General features: G+C 38.2%; 1 protein-coding gene across 2 annotated transcripts in view; it reads right to left on the bottom strand.

The window, feature by feature from the left end:
• The window catches only part of LOC124262492 (organic cation transporter protein-like), a 37,343-nt gene that overhangs the window by 20,990 nt on the left and 2,633 nt on the right, over positions 1-13,720 (bottom strand). The window contains exons 1-2 of one of the 2 annotated variants that reach the window (XM_046696996.1): positions 3,807-3,954; positions 114-420 (exon numbers count right to left, since the gene is read on the bottom strand). In XM_046696996.1, the coding sequence (XP_046552952.1) occupies positions 114-389 (276 nt within the window). In that variant the 5' untranslated portion in view covers positions 390-420; positions 3,807-3,954. Of the gene's footprint in view, positions 1-113; positions 421-3,806; positions 3,955-13,720 lie in introns of those variants that run through there. The other variant, XM_046696997.1, reaches the window with a different exon arrangement.

Raw genomic sequence — 13,720 nt, 5'->3', positions numbered from 1 at the left:
AGCTCAGCAACACTGACCACCACATTCGTTCTAATCACTGACCAGTCACATAAACAGATTGTTCACTAGATCCACAATGGGGGCACGATGTGATGAGGATGAAAAACACTCACCTGATTTATGACGGTGTTCATATCATCGGCGTATACATAGGTGCAGGAGTCGTTATCACCCTTTGGACACTGCTGGAACGTCGTGTTGTCCCTGTAGCTGACGTTGTTGGGGTCAACGCCGGGAGGCGTGCACCACCAGTTTGGGGCCACGTTTGCGAATGACATTATCATCATACTCCAACCGAGTATCAGCTTAACGCCGAATATGATACTCAGCATCGCTAGTTGGAATGGTCCAAAACCTCCAACACTCTCAATGATTTCTTCTATCGACATGATGGAAGATGGCCCTGTTTACTATCAGCTTCTGTGGCAAAGAAAAGTGACAAAATTGAATCAATTACCATAAGAGTGAGTGTGTAAGTGTATATTTTTGGTCAAAATAAGAATTCTATAAGAGATTTATTCGTCACCGATGTGTCGAACTTTACTTTGTCCACCAAATGTTCATCATATGAAACTTTACTGATGCCTTTATTGGTGTAATCCTGATCAGACAATATTGGACAAGGATTCGCGTGACTCTAGAAATTTTCATTCAAGAGTGAGTGAGTGAGTGAGTGAGTTTAGTTTTACGTCGCTTTTAGCAATATTTCTTCATTCAAGAGCGTTCGAGCGGACCTCAAAGAAATGGATAAACAATTTTGCATCATTCTCCTGAAATATGTATTTAATTATTATTTTGAAATGATTTGAAGCTTACTCATCATCTAAAACTTGTTTATATTGCATTAAAATAACATTTTGTGTAAATATACGTTAGCATTTTATGACGTCCATGTGTTTACATGCAACTCAATGTGTACATTTGAACATTAATTTTAGGTCCGAGTGTCAGTATTGTGACGCAAATTGCTCTTTGATGAATGTATTTCGTTTGTTGTTTTTTAATGTAGCAACATTCCAGCTACATGGCGGCTGTCTGTAAATAATCGATTCTGGACCAGACAATCCTGCGATCCACAGCATGAGCATTCGCAATTGGAATAAGGTGACATGTGTCAACCAAGCTAGCTAGATTAACGACCCGATCCCATCAGTCGCCTCTTATCCCATGCAGGGGTTGCTGAAGGCCAATTCTAACCCGGGTATCTTTGATGAATGTGAAATATGTGTACTTTCAAGGGTACTTCCGGGTAAAAACAATACTGTCAGCAGAATTAGATTTGACTAAGCAACCGTCATGAAGACGTTCCTTAGCATTTCCACAGCTACCGGAAATATTTATTTCTATTAATATTTGTATGACAATAATGACCGAATTGGGAACACATGTCAGCCGGCAGTGAAGTATTGTAGTAGATGTCACGACCGGCAATGATCATGAAGGAAGGTAGTCTCAAGAAGGGAAGTGTCAAATGTTTCATATCAGTAGTACGTGATACCGACTTGATTTGTCAAACATGTCATTTACTCGACGAGGCATACTACTTAGTAATATGATTTCCCCAATAACAATTTGAGGAGTCCGTCTCACTCCTCTTGCAGCGCTGAACCAACTTCAGTCAACGTGGGGCGGAAGGATAGCCTAGTGGTTAAAGCGTTCGCTCGTCACGCTGAACACCCGGGTTCGATTCCCCAGATGTGTATAATGTGTGAAGCCCATTTCAAGTGTCCCCCATCGTGATATTGCTGGAATATTGCTAAAAGCGAGATAAAATCATACTCACTCACTCAGTCAGTCAACGTAATCGACGCACAAATCTCTGCGTACTGTCCAAGAATCGTCCAATGGAAGAAATGTTTGTGCTCACTGCTTGCCACGAAATTTTATGAAATTTATGATGCTGAAGACAAAACGTCGACCCACACACCATGCAAACGAGGCAACGCGGATGGTCAGGATGTTGTCCCTATAGTGTTATCAAGGTACCCCTCCTTTTACAGTGTGAGGCTGGATTTGTGATGCTACCCGGGAGGTATGTGGGATTACGTATGGCCCACGTTTAATAGCTATATATAGTGTCCTACATGACCAATTGTATTACTCACTACACGAAACAAACACGGTATCCCTCGGTTGAATATTGATGGACTGCCTACCTGCGTCCACCTGGAAATAATTCTAACGCACTGAGATAAAGTGTTAAACTACTCATCAGTTTGTTTGGTCACGATGGAACACCCCAAATATACTAGAATTTATAGTTTACTAGGGAATCTGTAATCATAGAGACGTTTGACCAACTTGTTAGATGGGTACACAAAGTTCAAGGTCTACAGTTGGTTCTGTCGCAAAGTGGGTTAGATTACTGACCCTGTGTGCTGACGATTCGGTGCTTCTCTCTGAGAAGTGTCGGGAAATGCAGATTGGACTAAACCGTGTATAAAACTACTGAGTCTCATGCAAAACAGTTCTTAATGCTTGCTCCTTCGCACCTTGCAAAAGTTAACACGGCACATTCTGAGTTTAAGGACTACGACTAATTCTGAATGTTAGACATATAACACGAAAGACACTTTAAACAGTGAAAGGTACTGCCATACAATCTCGGACACCTGTTAGCTAATTCCTTCCCTGGTTTGGGTTTGGAATTTGTTCACGCCGAAGACCCGGGTTCGAATCCCCACATGGGCACAATGTGTGAAGCCCATTTCTGGTGTCCCCCGCCGTGCTGTTGCTGGAATATTGCTAAAAGCGGCGTAAAACCAAACTCAGTCAGTCAGTTGGAATTTGTTATTCAAAAACATTGTCAAAATTGTTTCCAATGTGTAGTCTTCAATGTAAGTCGCCACTCACAAACCAATACCGTAAAGCTGGAGAAAGCTGCTTTATGATTGGCTAATGTCGACTTCTTGTTAGTTGATTGACAATAGGTCAATCAAAGTTCGCAAGTCTTCTGACGTGGCCTTTCAATGCATTGTCATCAGAGCACTACATAGTGGTAACGAGCACTAATTTAAGATTTTAAAAACTCATTTAAAAAGAGCAGCCAAATTGAATGGGTTTTTTTAAGAATCCCACAGGAGAGTGTTTTGGACTCTCACGTGTAAAACCAGCTACATCAAAGCCAGGCATGATGCGAGTACATACATCTTTATGCTTTTGCAAAACACAAAATATGAGTTTAAGCAAATGGAAGTATCCTTCTCCAAGTTTTTAATAAAACCACAATGTAGCTGAATTGAGCTGAATTAGGCATCATGATAGCTACATTGATACACTGTCATGTATTTGCCGAAGAAAAGCATTGAAAATCAGTTAATTCGTTCGCATTGAAATATTTCAATCAAATGAAAGTTTTGATCAAAGAAAATATTCTCGCCATGTCTCCTGTACATGGGTGATATATTTTCAAGTTTTAATTTCGAGTTTTCGAGGTAACGGTTATTTAATTTTTTTAATTCCATGTTCAAACTTCCTATTCATGCTGAATGTTGGGCAAGCCTTGCCAAAGCTCATCCACAGTTGTAATCGGACTCGTCCTTTCATGATACTCAACCGTTTTCTGAAGAGTATATAACTCACTTTATGTGCATGTGGAGGCATCGGATAAAGTTAGCAAGACTGCGTACCACCGTTTATAAACATCCTATACATATATTCTATTGTGATTCCTTTTCAAAGAAAAATATAACATGAACCCCAGTTCGACATGATAAATACTAAGTACATACCCCGTCCCAAACCCCCTCAGATGTATTTAACTTTTTGAATCGAATCAAAAGCCCATAATACATTGTAAATCTTACCAGTTTAATAGCCAGGACAGTCATCCGACCCCTTGTTTACAACTTGATAAGAACTACCTGACCCTCTCACACTGGGTCATCTCCAGATTAAGGAATGATGATCATGCAAATTCCTGTAGCGTTCCTGGCGAAGATTCAAACACGTTGTGATTGATATTCAAATTTACACAGCAATGTGTTTGACATTGCAATATTTACTTTTTAAAATAAATATGATCATGCAAATGATAGTTAAATCGTGTCATTACAATGCGACATTATTACATAGCAGGTTTATCTAAGCGATAGTGTCCATGGCCTGCAAAATAGATAACGCAAATCTTTAAGTAGGTTGTCTACGCATGGCAGTGGCATGCTACAGGTTACACTACACCAAATCAGAATCCGTTTTTTAACAAACACTTTTCGTCCCGAACCTTCAGTGCAGACTGAATCAGCTGACAGTTGTGAGAGTGCAAGTTTGATTTTACGCTGCTTTTATTTTATTAATATTCCAGCAATATCACCAGAAATGGGCTTCACACATTGTACCAGGTCTTAGGCCTGACGAGCGATCGCTTTAACCACTAGGCTACCCAACCACCCACTCTGACAGAGTGATTGGGTGATTTTGTGTATTTTTAAAATGTACATCCATCCAGCAATTAAAACTGACCATATTTGTTAATATTAAAAAATAGTGCTGTTTTTCTTACATGATGACTTATACTGAATGTGACCACAGGTATTTTCAAGCAGTTGACGTTTTGTGCGGATCTGGGGTTGGTCCGCTTAGCTTGGGATGTTCATATTTCCTATTTTCATTGCTTCTTTAAGGCCAGACTATGCACACATGAACGTGTAATAGCTGTTGATATTTCTGTTACTTTAGTTAAAAATATAACGTTACTATAGAAGTCAAGGGGAAGGTATTTGGTTTTGTGTAACCTGTACTCGACAAGGACCCAACTATGTGACGGAGGTCTGTGAACTGTCAAGTGTTAAACAATACAATTTGGCGTCTTACATCATGATCATCCATCTACGTAAATGACATACAATGACATACATCAGTTCGGTCATGAACAGCGAGTTTGACCACCTCATCCCGTTAGCCGCCTTTTACAAGCAACGGTTGCTAAGACACAGTCTAACCCGGATATTCATGAAGGCAGTCACTGATAATGTTTCGGTGGCAGGATCCGGAGAGGGGTGCGTTTTACATTTACCCTGAATGGGATCTTCGCTTTATCACCACCACACCTTTGTCGTTGTTTTCAAGCTAATGATAAATGCTAACGACCTGCATCTGTTTTTTTTATACATATGTACACGCCGATAAGTAACGAGTGAGTGAGTTTAGGTTTACGCCGCACTCAGCAATGTTCCAGCTAGTGATCAACAGCACGAACTCAATCAAGTCAGCGAGCCTGACCACCCGATCCTGTTAGTCGCCCCTTACGACAAACATGGGTTACTGAAGACACTGTTCGATCAACTAGCCTTAAGCATTAACGCGTTCTCTCGCCACGCCGTAGACCTGGGTTCGAACCCCCACATGGATACAAAGTGTGACCACTTCCATCGTCGTGACATTGCTGGAATATTGCAAGAAAACGGCACAAAACCATACTCAAGCAATCAATCAAACAATTCACTCCTCCACTCTAGTATTGAAAATAATAAATGCGAAAAAATACGAAACACAAATCTAAGTTTTGTTGCCTTCTAACAGACAATATGATTTATGATTAGATTTGACAGATGATCTCTTCAAGCAGCATTTGACCCAACTGGTGGTCGTATCAGCATCTGTACTGTCACTCAAGGGTATGATAATGATATGGTTAATATACTGAACATCATTGAAAACGCACCACCTGTATTAGTTTAGATTTCCAAGAGCATAAATGAGCAATCGGTGTAAATTTTACATACTTTTGTAGCCCAATGATTGGTAAAGAAAAGAAACAAGAACCAATCAAGCAAAACAGTGAAGTTTTAATGCAGCTGACCATGAAAGAAAGATGGAGTCAAATTTGAAAGTCAGTAACGTGTATGACCACCGTTAGCAGCAACACAAGCTGTGCAACGTCTGCTCGTTGAACTGATAAGTCTCTGAATAATTTTTTGAGGCAATGCTTTCCACTCTTGTTCCAAGGCATTCTCAAGTTCCCCAAGATTGTTGATCTGTGGGCGACGTGAGAGGCGTTGGCCGATGTAATCCCACAAGTGTTCAATGGGAGACAAATCTGGTGACAATGCAGGCCATGGAAGTAGAGGAATGTTGTTGTTTGCCAGAAACTGTGTTGCAACACGTGCAGTGTGCGCGCGCTTGAGCATTGTCCTGCTGGAATGTGTGCAGATCTTGATATTGGTTAAAGAAGGGAACGACGTTGTTCTGAAGAATGGTGTCACGGTAGTAAAGGGCATTCACTCTGCCACGACAAACTACCAGAGCGGTTTTGTGATGATAAGTGATCCCTCCCCACACCATAATGCTTCCACCCCACCGATCTGTTTGCACAACACAGTCCTGATGGTAACGTTCTCCCCGTCGACGCCATACCCGTAGACGCCCGTCAGCATTTCGCAAGTGAAAACGTGACTCGTCGGAGAACACAACACCATGCCAACGTCCTAACAACCACAAACGCTGCTGTTCAGCCCATCGTCGGCGTTCACGGCGATGTCTATCAGTCAGGTTGGGTCCAACATAAAGGCGTCGACACCGTAATCCTGCCGCACGGAGACGGCGTCAGACGGTGGAAGCACTGATCAAACCACGTCAGCCTTGCACAGCGTTGGCGGTTCTGGCAGCTGGCAACGTACGATCCCGAATATGGCGCCGAACAATGTCTCGAACTTGGCGAGGGGTGGTAACACGTGCCTGGCCAGGACGTTGGCGGTCCCTGGTAGTTGGTACCTGTTGGCAAGTCTTATGATGGTGGAACGATGGCAACCAAATCGTCTGGCAATAATCCTGCTTGGTGTGCCAACCTGCAACATGCCCAACGCCCGTTCTCGTTCCTCTGGTGACAATCTTGGCATTGCAAAATAAACTTTTATTGAACATCCCAAGCTAAGCAGACCAACCCCAGATCCGCACAAAACGTCAACTGCTTGAAAATACCTGTGGTCACATTCAGTATAAGTCATCATGTAAGACAAACAGCACTATTTTTTAATATTAACAAATATGGTCAGTTTTAATTGCTGGATGGATGTACATTTTAAAAATAAAAATTTCTGGGGATATTGCGTGAATATTAATAATATAAAAGCAGCGTAAAATCAAACTCGCCCTCTCACAACTGTCAGCTGATTCAGTCTGCACTGAAGGTTCAGGACGAAAAGAGTTTGTTAAAAAACGGATTCTGTTTTGGTGTAGTGTAACCTGTAGCATGCCACTGCCATGCGGAGACAATCCTACTTAAAGATTTGCGTTATCCATTCTGCAGGCCATGCATACTATCACTTAGATATACCTGCTATGTAATAATATTGCATTGTAATGACACGATTTAACTATCATTTGCATGATCATATTTAAAATTTTATTTTAAAAAGTAAATATTGCAATGTCAAACACATTGCTGTGTAAATTTGAATATCAATCTCAGCGTGTTTGAATCTTTGCCAGGTACCCTACAGGAATTTGCATGATCATATATAATTCCTTAATCTGGAGATGACCCAGTGTGAGAGGGTCAGGTAGTTCTTATCAAGTTGTAAACAAGGGGTCGATGATTTCAGCAGTCATAGCGATTAAACTAGTAAGAATTACAATGTATTATGGGCTTTTGATTCGATTCAAAATGTTAAATACATCTGAGGGGGTTTGGGACAGGGTATGCACTTAGCATTTATCATGTCGAACTGGGGTTCAAGTTATATTTTTCATTGAAAAGGAATCACAATAGAATATATGTATAGGATGTTTATAAACGGTGGTACGCAGTCTTGCTAACTTTATCCGATGCCTCCACTTGCACATAAAGTGAGTTATATACTCTTCAGAAAACGGTTGAGTATCATGAAAGAACGAGTCCGATTACAACTGTGGATGAGCTTTGGCAAGGCTTGCCCAACATTCAGCATGAATAGGAAGTTTGAACATGGAATTAAAAAAATTAAATAACCGTTACCTCGAAAACTCGAAATTAAAACTTGAAAATATATCACCCATGTACAGGAGACATGGCGAGAATATTTTCTTTGATCAAAACTTTCATTTGATTGAAATATTTCAATGCGAACGAATTAACTGATTTTCAATGCTTTTCTTCGGCAAATACGTGACAGTGTATCAATGTAGCTATCAGAATGCCTAATTCAGCTCAATTCAGCTACAATGGGGCTTTATTAAAAACATGGAGAAGGATACTTCCATTTGCTTAAACTCATATTTTGTGTTTTGCAAAAGCATAAAGATGTATGTACTCGCATCATGCCTGGCTTTGATGTAACTGGTTTTACACGTGAGAGTCCAAAACACTCTCCTGTGGTATTCTTAAAAAAAACCATTCAATTTGGCTGCTCTTTTTAAATGAGTTTTTAAAATCTTAAATTAGTGCTCGTTACCACTATGTAGTGCTCTGATGACAATGCATTGAAAGGCCACGTCAGAAGACTTGCGAACTTTGATTGACCTATTGTCAATCAACTAACAAGAAGTCGACATTAGCCAATCATAAAGCAGCTTTCTCCAGCTTTACGGTATTGGTTTGTGAGTGGCGACTTACATTGAAGACTACACATTGGAAACAATTTTGACAATGTTTTTGAATACCAGATTCCAAACCAGGAAGGAATTAGCTAACAGGTGTCCGAGATTGTATGGCAGTATCTTCCACTGTTTAAAGTGTCTTTCGTGTTATATGTCTAGCATTCAGAATTAGTCGTAGTCCTTAAACTCAGAATGTGCCGTGTTAACCTTTGCAAGGTGCGAAGGAGCAAGCATTAATAACTGTTTTGCATGAGACTCAGTAGTTTTATACACGGTTTAGTCCAATCCGCATTTCCCGACACTTCTCAGAGAGAAGCACCGAATCGTCAGCACACAAGATCAGTAATCTGACCCATTTTGCGACAGAACCAACTGGTAGGCTAGATAGCTGTAGCTGGAATGTTGCTACATTAAAAAACAACAAACGAAATACATTCATCAAAGAGCAAGTTGCGTCACAATACTGACACTCGGACCTAAAATTAATGTTCAAATGTACACATTGAGTGGCATGTAAACACATGGACGTCATAAAATGCTAACGTATATTTACACAAAATGTTATTTTAATGCAATATAAACAAGTTTTAGATGATGAGTAAGCTTCAAATCATTTCAAAATAATAATTAAATACATATTTCAGGAGAATGATGCAAAATTGTTTACCCATTTCTTTGAGGTCCGCTCGAGCGCTCTTGAATGAAGAAATATTGCTAAAAGCGACGTAAAACTAAACTCACTAACTCACTCTTGAATGAAGTGAGTCACGCGAATCCTTGTCCAATATTGTCTGATAAGGATTACACCAATAAAGGCATCAGTAAAGGTTTCATATGATGAACATTTGGTGGACAAAGTTCGACACATCAGTGACGAATAAATCTCTTATAGAATTCTTATTTTGACCAAAAAGAAATATACTTACACACTCACTCTTATGATAATTGATTCAATATTGTCACTTTTCTTTGCAACAGAAGCTGAAAGTAAACAGGGCCATCTTCCTTCATGTCGATAGAAGACATCATTGAGAGTGTTGGAGGTTTTCGTTAAAGTGGAATAAGAACGAAAACAAAACTTTTGATATATTGTAAAGGATATCCTTAAAGTCACCTCCCGTGATTAAAACTGAGCAAGAGGTTTGTAAGATAGCAATAAAAACACAAAAACGTACTCGTATTTCCGCCTATTACGGAAACACCCGTCAGTTAATGAGCAGAGGGGGTATCACGTGACGTGATGTCATATGTGCCTGTTGCTGATGCCCAAAGGACAAGGTATGATAAGGGTTATAAGATACTAGTTTTGGCCCACAAACAGAATTGGCTGAACACATGTTATTTGTTTAGAGACAAGATAGCTTTGCATAAAAATTTAGCTATTTTTTTCAAATGATCTGAGGCCATAATTTCAATGCAGAGGGGCCCAAAATGGGTTTTATCAGTTCCCATGAAAAATAACAAGAAGTCTGAAATATCAGTGTGCCATAATGACTTATATACAACTATCAGTTTATTTACATACAAATAGTATCAGTTTTACAACAGGTATTCATGATGAAGAAACATGTCAACATCAATCACAAGGTTTTAACTTCAAGGGGCCCAATTAGGGTTGCAATACATTGTGGACAGTAATTCAATTACTTGCCAATTGATTACAAAAAAACTCATTATTCACAATTTTCTTTGCAAATATAAACTGTAGGTCAATTTTACAACATGTACTTATGATAACCAATCATGTCCTACTAAAAGTCACAGGTCTTGACCTCAAAGGGGCCTATTTCAGGTGAAATTACATTCTTGGCACAGCTTGATTTAACACCATGTAAGTGTTAAAAGTCAGTATTTACAACATTCTTGCAAATATACAGTAAACATCTCATTCACAACATGTTGTTATAATAACCAATCATGCCTCCCTAAATATCACAGGTCTTGACCTCAAAGGGGGCCATTTTGGGTGAAATTACATTCTTGACACAGCTTGATTTTAACACCATGTAAGTGTTAAAAGTCAGTATTTACAACATTCTTGCAAATATACAGTAAACATCTCATTCACAACATGTTGTTACAATAACCAATCATATTGCACTAAAATTCAGGTCTTGACCTCAAAGGGGCTCCATTTTGGGTGAAATTACATTCTTGGCACAGCTTGATTTTGACACCAAGTAAGTGTTAAAAGTCAGTATTCAAAAATCTTCAAAAAAGTAATTATTCACAACTCATTCACTGCAAAGATATATAAAACATCCACTTTCACTCTTCATCCACATGGTCATCAATCTCTGAATCAGTTTCTGAATCACTGTCAAAACTGCAGCATTCAACCATGTATCACTAGAGTTGCTGGAAACAGGCATATTGTCTTGGTGTTTGCCATACCCAGATCTTCTCTCAACTGAAAAACAGATGACTTTATATCAAAAGAAAATTCTGTTTTAAAAACTTTGATATTATAAATCTATTCAAGGGTAACATTACTTATTTATTTTCAAATGTCAGTAGTCTGGCTTTGAAGGCTTATGCAGATTTAATCACCACTGAGGCATCAGTATTTCTGAAATTCTGTCACACTAAATTAGAAAATTGAAAAAAATTAATATTGATTATTTTTTAACACACATATTATGCTTACCTTCAACCTCAAGTTTTAAGTTGTCATCTTCATGAAATGACACTCCTGAAATCAGACCAAGCAAATTTCTCTTATCTGAAAACAAATATTTGAAATCATAAAAGAATTATCATTATGTTCAAGAAATTGGTGCTTTCTAATTTTTCTAATGCTAAATATGTCAATAGTATAGTTATATAGGGAAGGGAATTGACCTCCAATAGCATAATCAATTGTTGAGGCCACCTTTTGATCAATTATAGATATAAGATAAAAACAACTGTTAGAGCACATGAAAACAAAGGTAATCAGTTCTCAGTTTCAATATGACAATTGAAACCAATAGTCATTGATTCTGTAAACATATATTTAAGAAGAAATAGTGAACGCATTAATTGATTATGTGTTTTGGTTATCGGTGATTGACTGGCAGCCCACAAAATATCCATAAACTAATTATTTGTTTGATCAGTACACCACTAATTAACAGCTCTGGACAGTTTGTAAATATTTACTTAAAGAAATTACCATACTAACATTTTGAAACAATGCTTACCTTCTCCAGGTTCTTTATTGTGTGGCAACAAAGGCAACGAGACAGAGTGGAAAAGTCAGTGTCTTCAGGCTTAAACAAGATTTACATGATGTTAATTCAAGTCTGTTTGAACTTAAATTACCAAACTTAAGAAAACATTTTTGATAACATTTGGATTTCATGTGTACAAGTTCAGTTAAACATTGTAAATTGGCTGACCAAACTTTTGAAAAAAAAAAAAAAAAAAAACCCATCAGGATTTGAACCTGCATGTCTGATAACAGAAAAAAATTGACAGGCCATCACTGTAACCACTAGGCTACAAATCTACTATTACCTCTTGTCACTTTAAGCTTATATATTACACTTTGCAACAATGTGTCACTTGGCGTCTGCTTGCTTTTCATCATCTGCTAGACCTTGATACAATGTTCTTATTCTAACAATATTAAATGTAGCCTAATATATCCTAGAAAACATCAAGGTACATTATTTTTGTTAAAATGTGTATGTTTATACACAGTTACATCCTGTGGAATGCCAGTGTTATTTGACAGTGCCAGTTGAAACAGAGGGGTTTGCTAAACAGATGATAGAACAAATATGATACAATTCTAGCATAATTACAAATATTCTCACCTTTAGAATGCTGCCTGATCATATTTTGAAAAATCTTCTGATGTCTTCTTACTTTTCCAGCAGAGATCAACAGGGTCTCCAAAAAACTTCCCTTGTTTACCTCAAAGTAATCAGCCTTGAGAGTCCCTTACGATATGGAATGGTTTAATAAACATGCTTGATAAGTTCATTTTAGTGCTCTAAAACATTCAAAATAAATAATGAATCTGGTATAGTTGTGTAAATGTGACGGATAGTTTTCAGAGATATTACTTTACGCCAATGTTTATTTTTGAGATGTTGTATGGGGCAATTTCATATAACAGAAAAATGTACTTTTTTTAAACATTTTGATATGAGCAAAAGCGTGACCCACCACAATTTTTTAGGAGTGCATTCTAATTTACTCTCTTCATGTGCGGTGAAAAAATTGGGATGGGTCATGCTTTTGCTCACACTTTTTTATCACTCTGAAAGTATGAAAATGTAGGTTTTTCGAAGATATTGTAAAATAGGTAAACTTTGAGGTCTTCAAAGAGGAAAAAAAACAGCACTAAAACATAAAAAAGGCATATGGAGGTAATTTCAACAATTTATTTAGCATTTTTTATGCTAAAATTATCATGTTGTAGAACTTTGAATATCATGAAATTTTGTGGGCCAATAACGGCCTTTATCATACCTTGTCCTTTAGTCATTCATTCTAATTGGGTCAAATTTATTAAAAATGATTAAATATATGCCGTAAATGCATAGTTTTTGTCAACTTTGATATAATGTTCTTCATATAAAAATTATTTGGAAGTATATTTCTGATAAATGTTCCATTAGTAAACTCATATCTATGTATATAATTTTAAATGAAGAACATAATATCAAAGTTGACAAAACTATGCATTTATGGCCTATATTTAATCATTTTAAATAAATTGGGGCATTTTGACTACCCCATGGGGCAATTTGACCAAAACCTCAGGGCATTTTGACTAACTTTGCTGGGGCAATTTGTAGCGGGGGCAGTCTGACTGGCAATTGGACTTTAAACTAATTTTATGTTTAAAATACCACTGACAGTAAGTTGTAACAGGGAATGATGGAGTATAAATGAATCTCGTGGGTACTTCTTCCTTCTTCAGCCTAGCTTTGGGATTTCCATACCCCATGTGTGCATGTCTCTTTCATATGCGTCCGACTCGGAATGATCGGAGCATTTCCCCTGCCTAAATCTGTCTCTTTACTTGGAAAACGGAAGAAATGGTGGCCCCAGGGAACGGAATACACCATCATACCATTTACAAAACGACAGAAACTGTAGCGATTGTTCGTTGGCAATATGGAGGACGTTTGTCACATATGACGTCACGAGCGGAAAGGTCACGTGAGTTCCAGCAGAATATGCATAATGGCCGAAGCTGAGATAACAGAAA

This window comes from Haliotis rubra, unplaced genomic scaffold, assembly GCF_003918875.1.
Source record: "Haliotis rubra isolate DU_JTF1 unplaced genomic scaffold, ASM391887v1 Scf84, whole genome shotgun sequence".
In the NCBI taxonomy this organism is placed as follows: domain Eukaryota; kingdom Metazoa; phylum Mollusca; class Gastropoda; order Lepetellida; family Haliotidae; genus Haliotis; species Haliotis rubra.
Note: the sequence above shows the minus strand (reverse complement) of the source record. Positions and strands in the feature narration are given on the sequence as shown.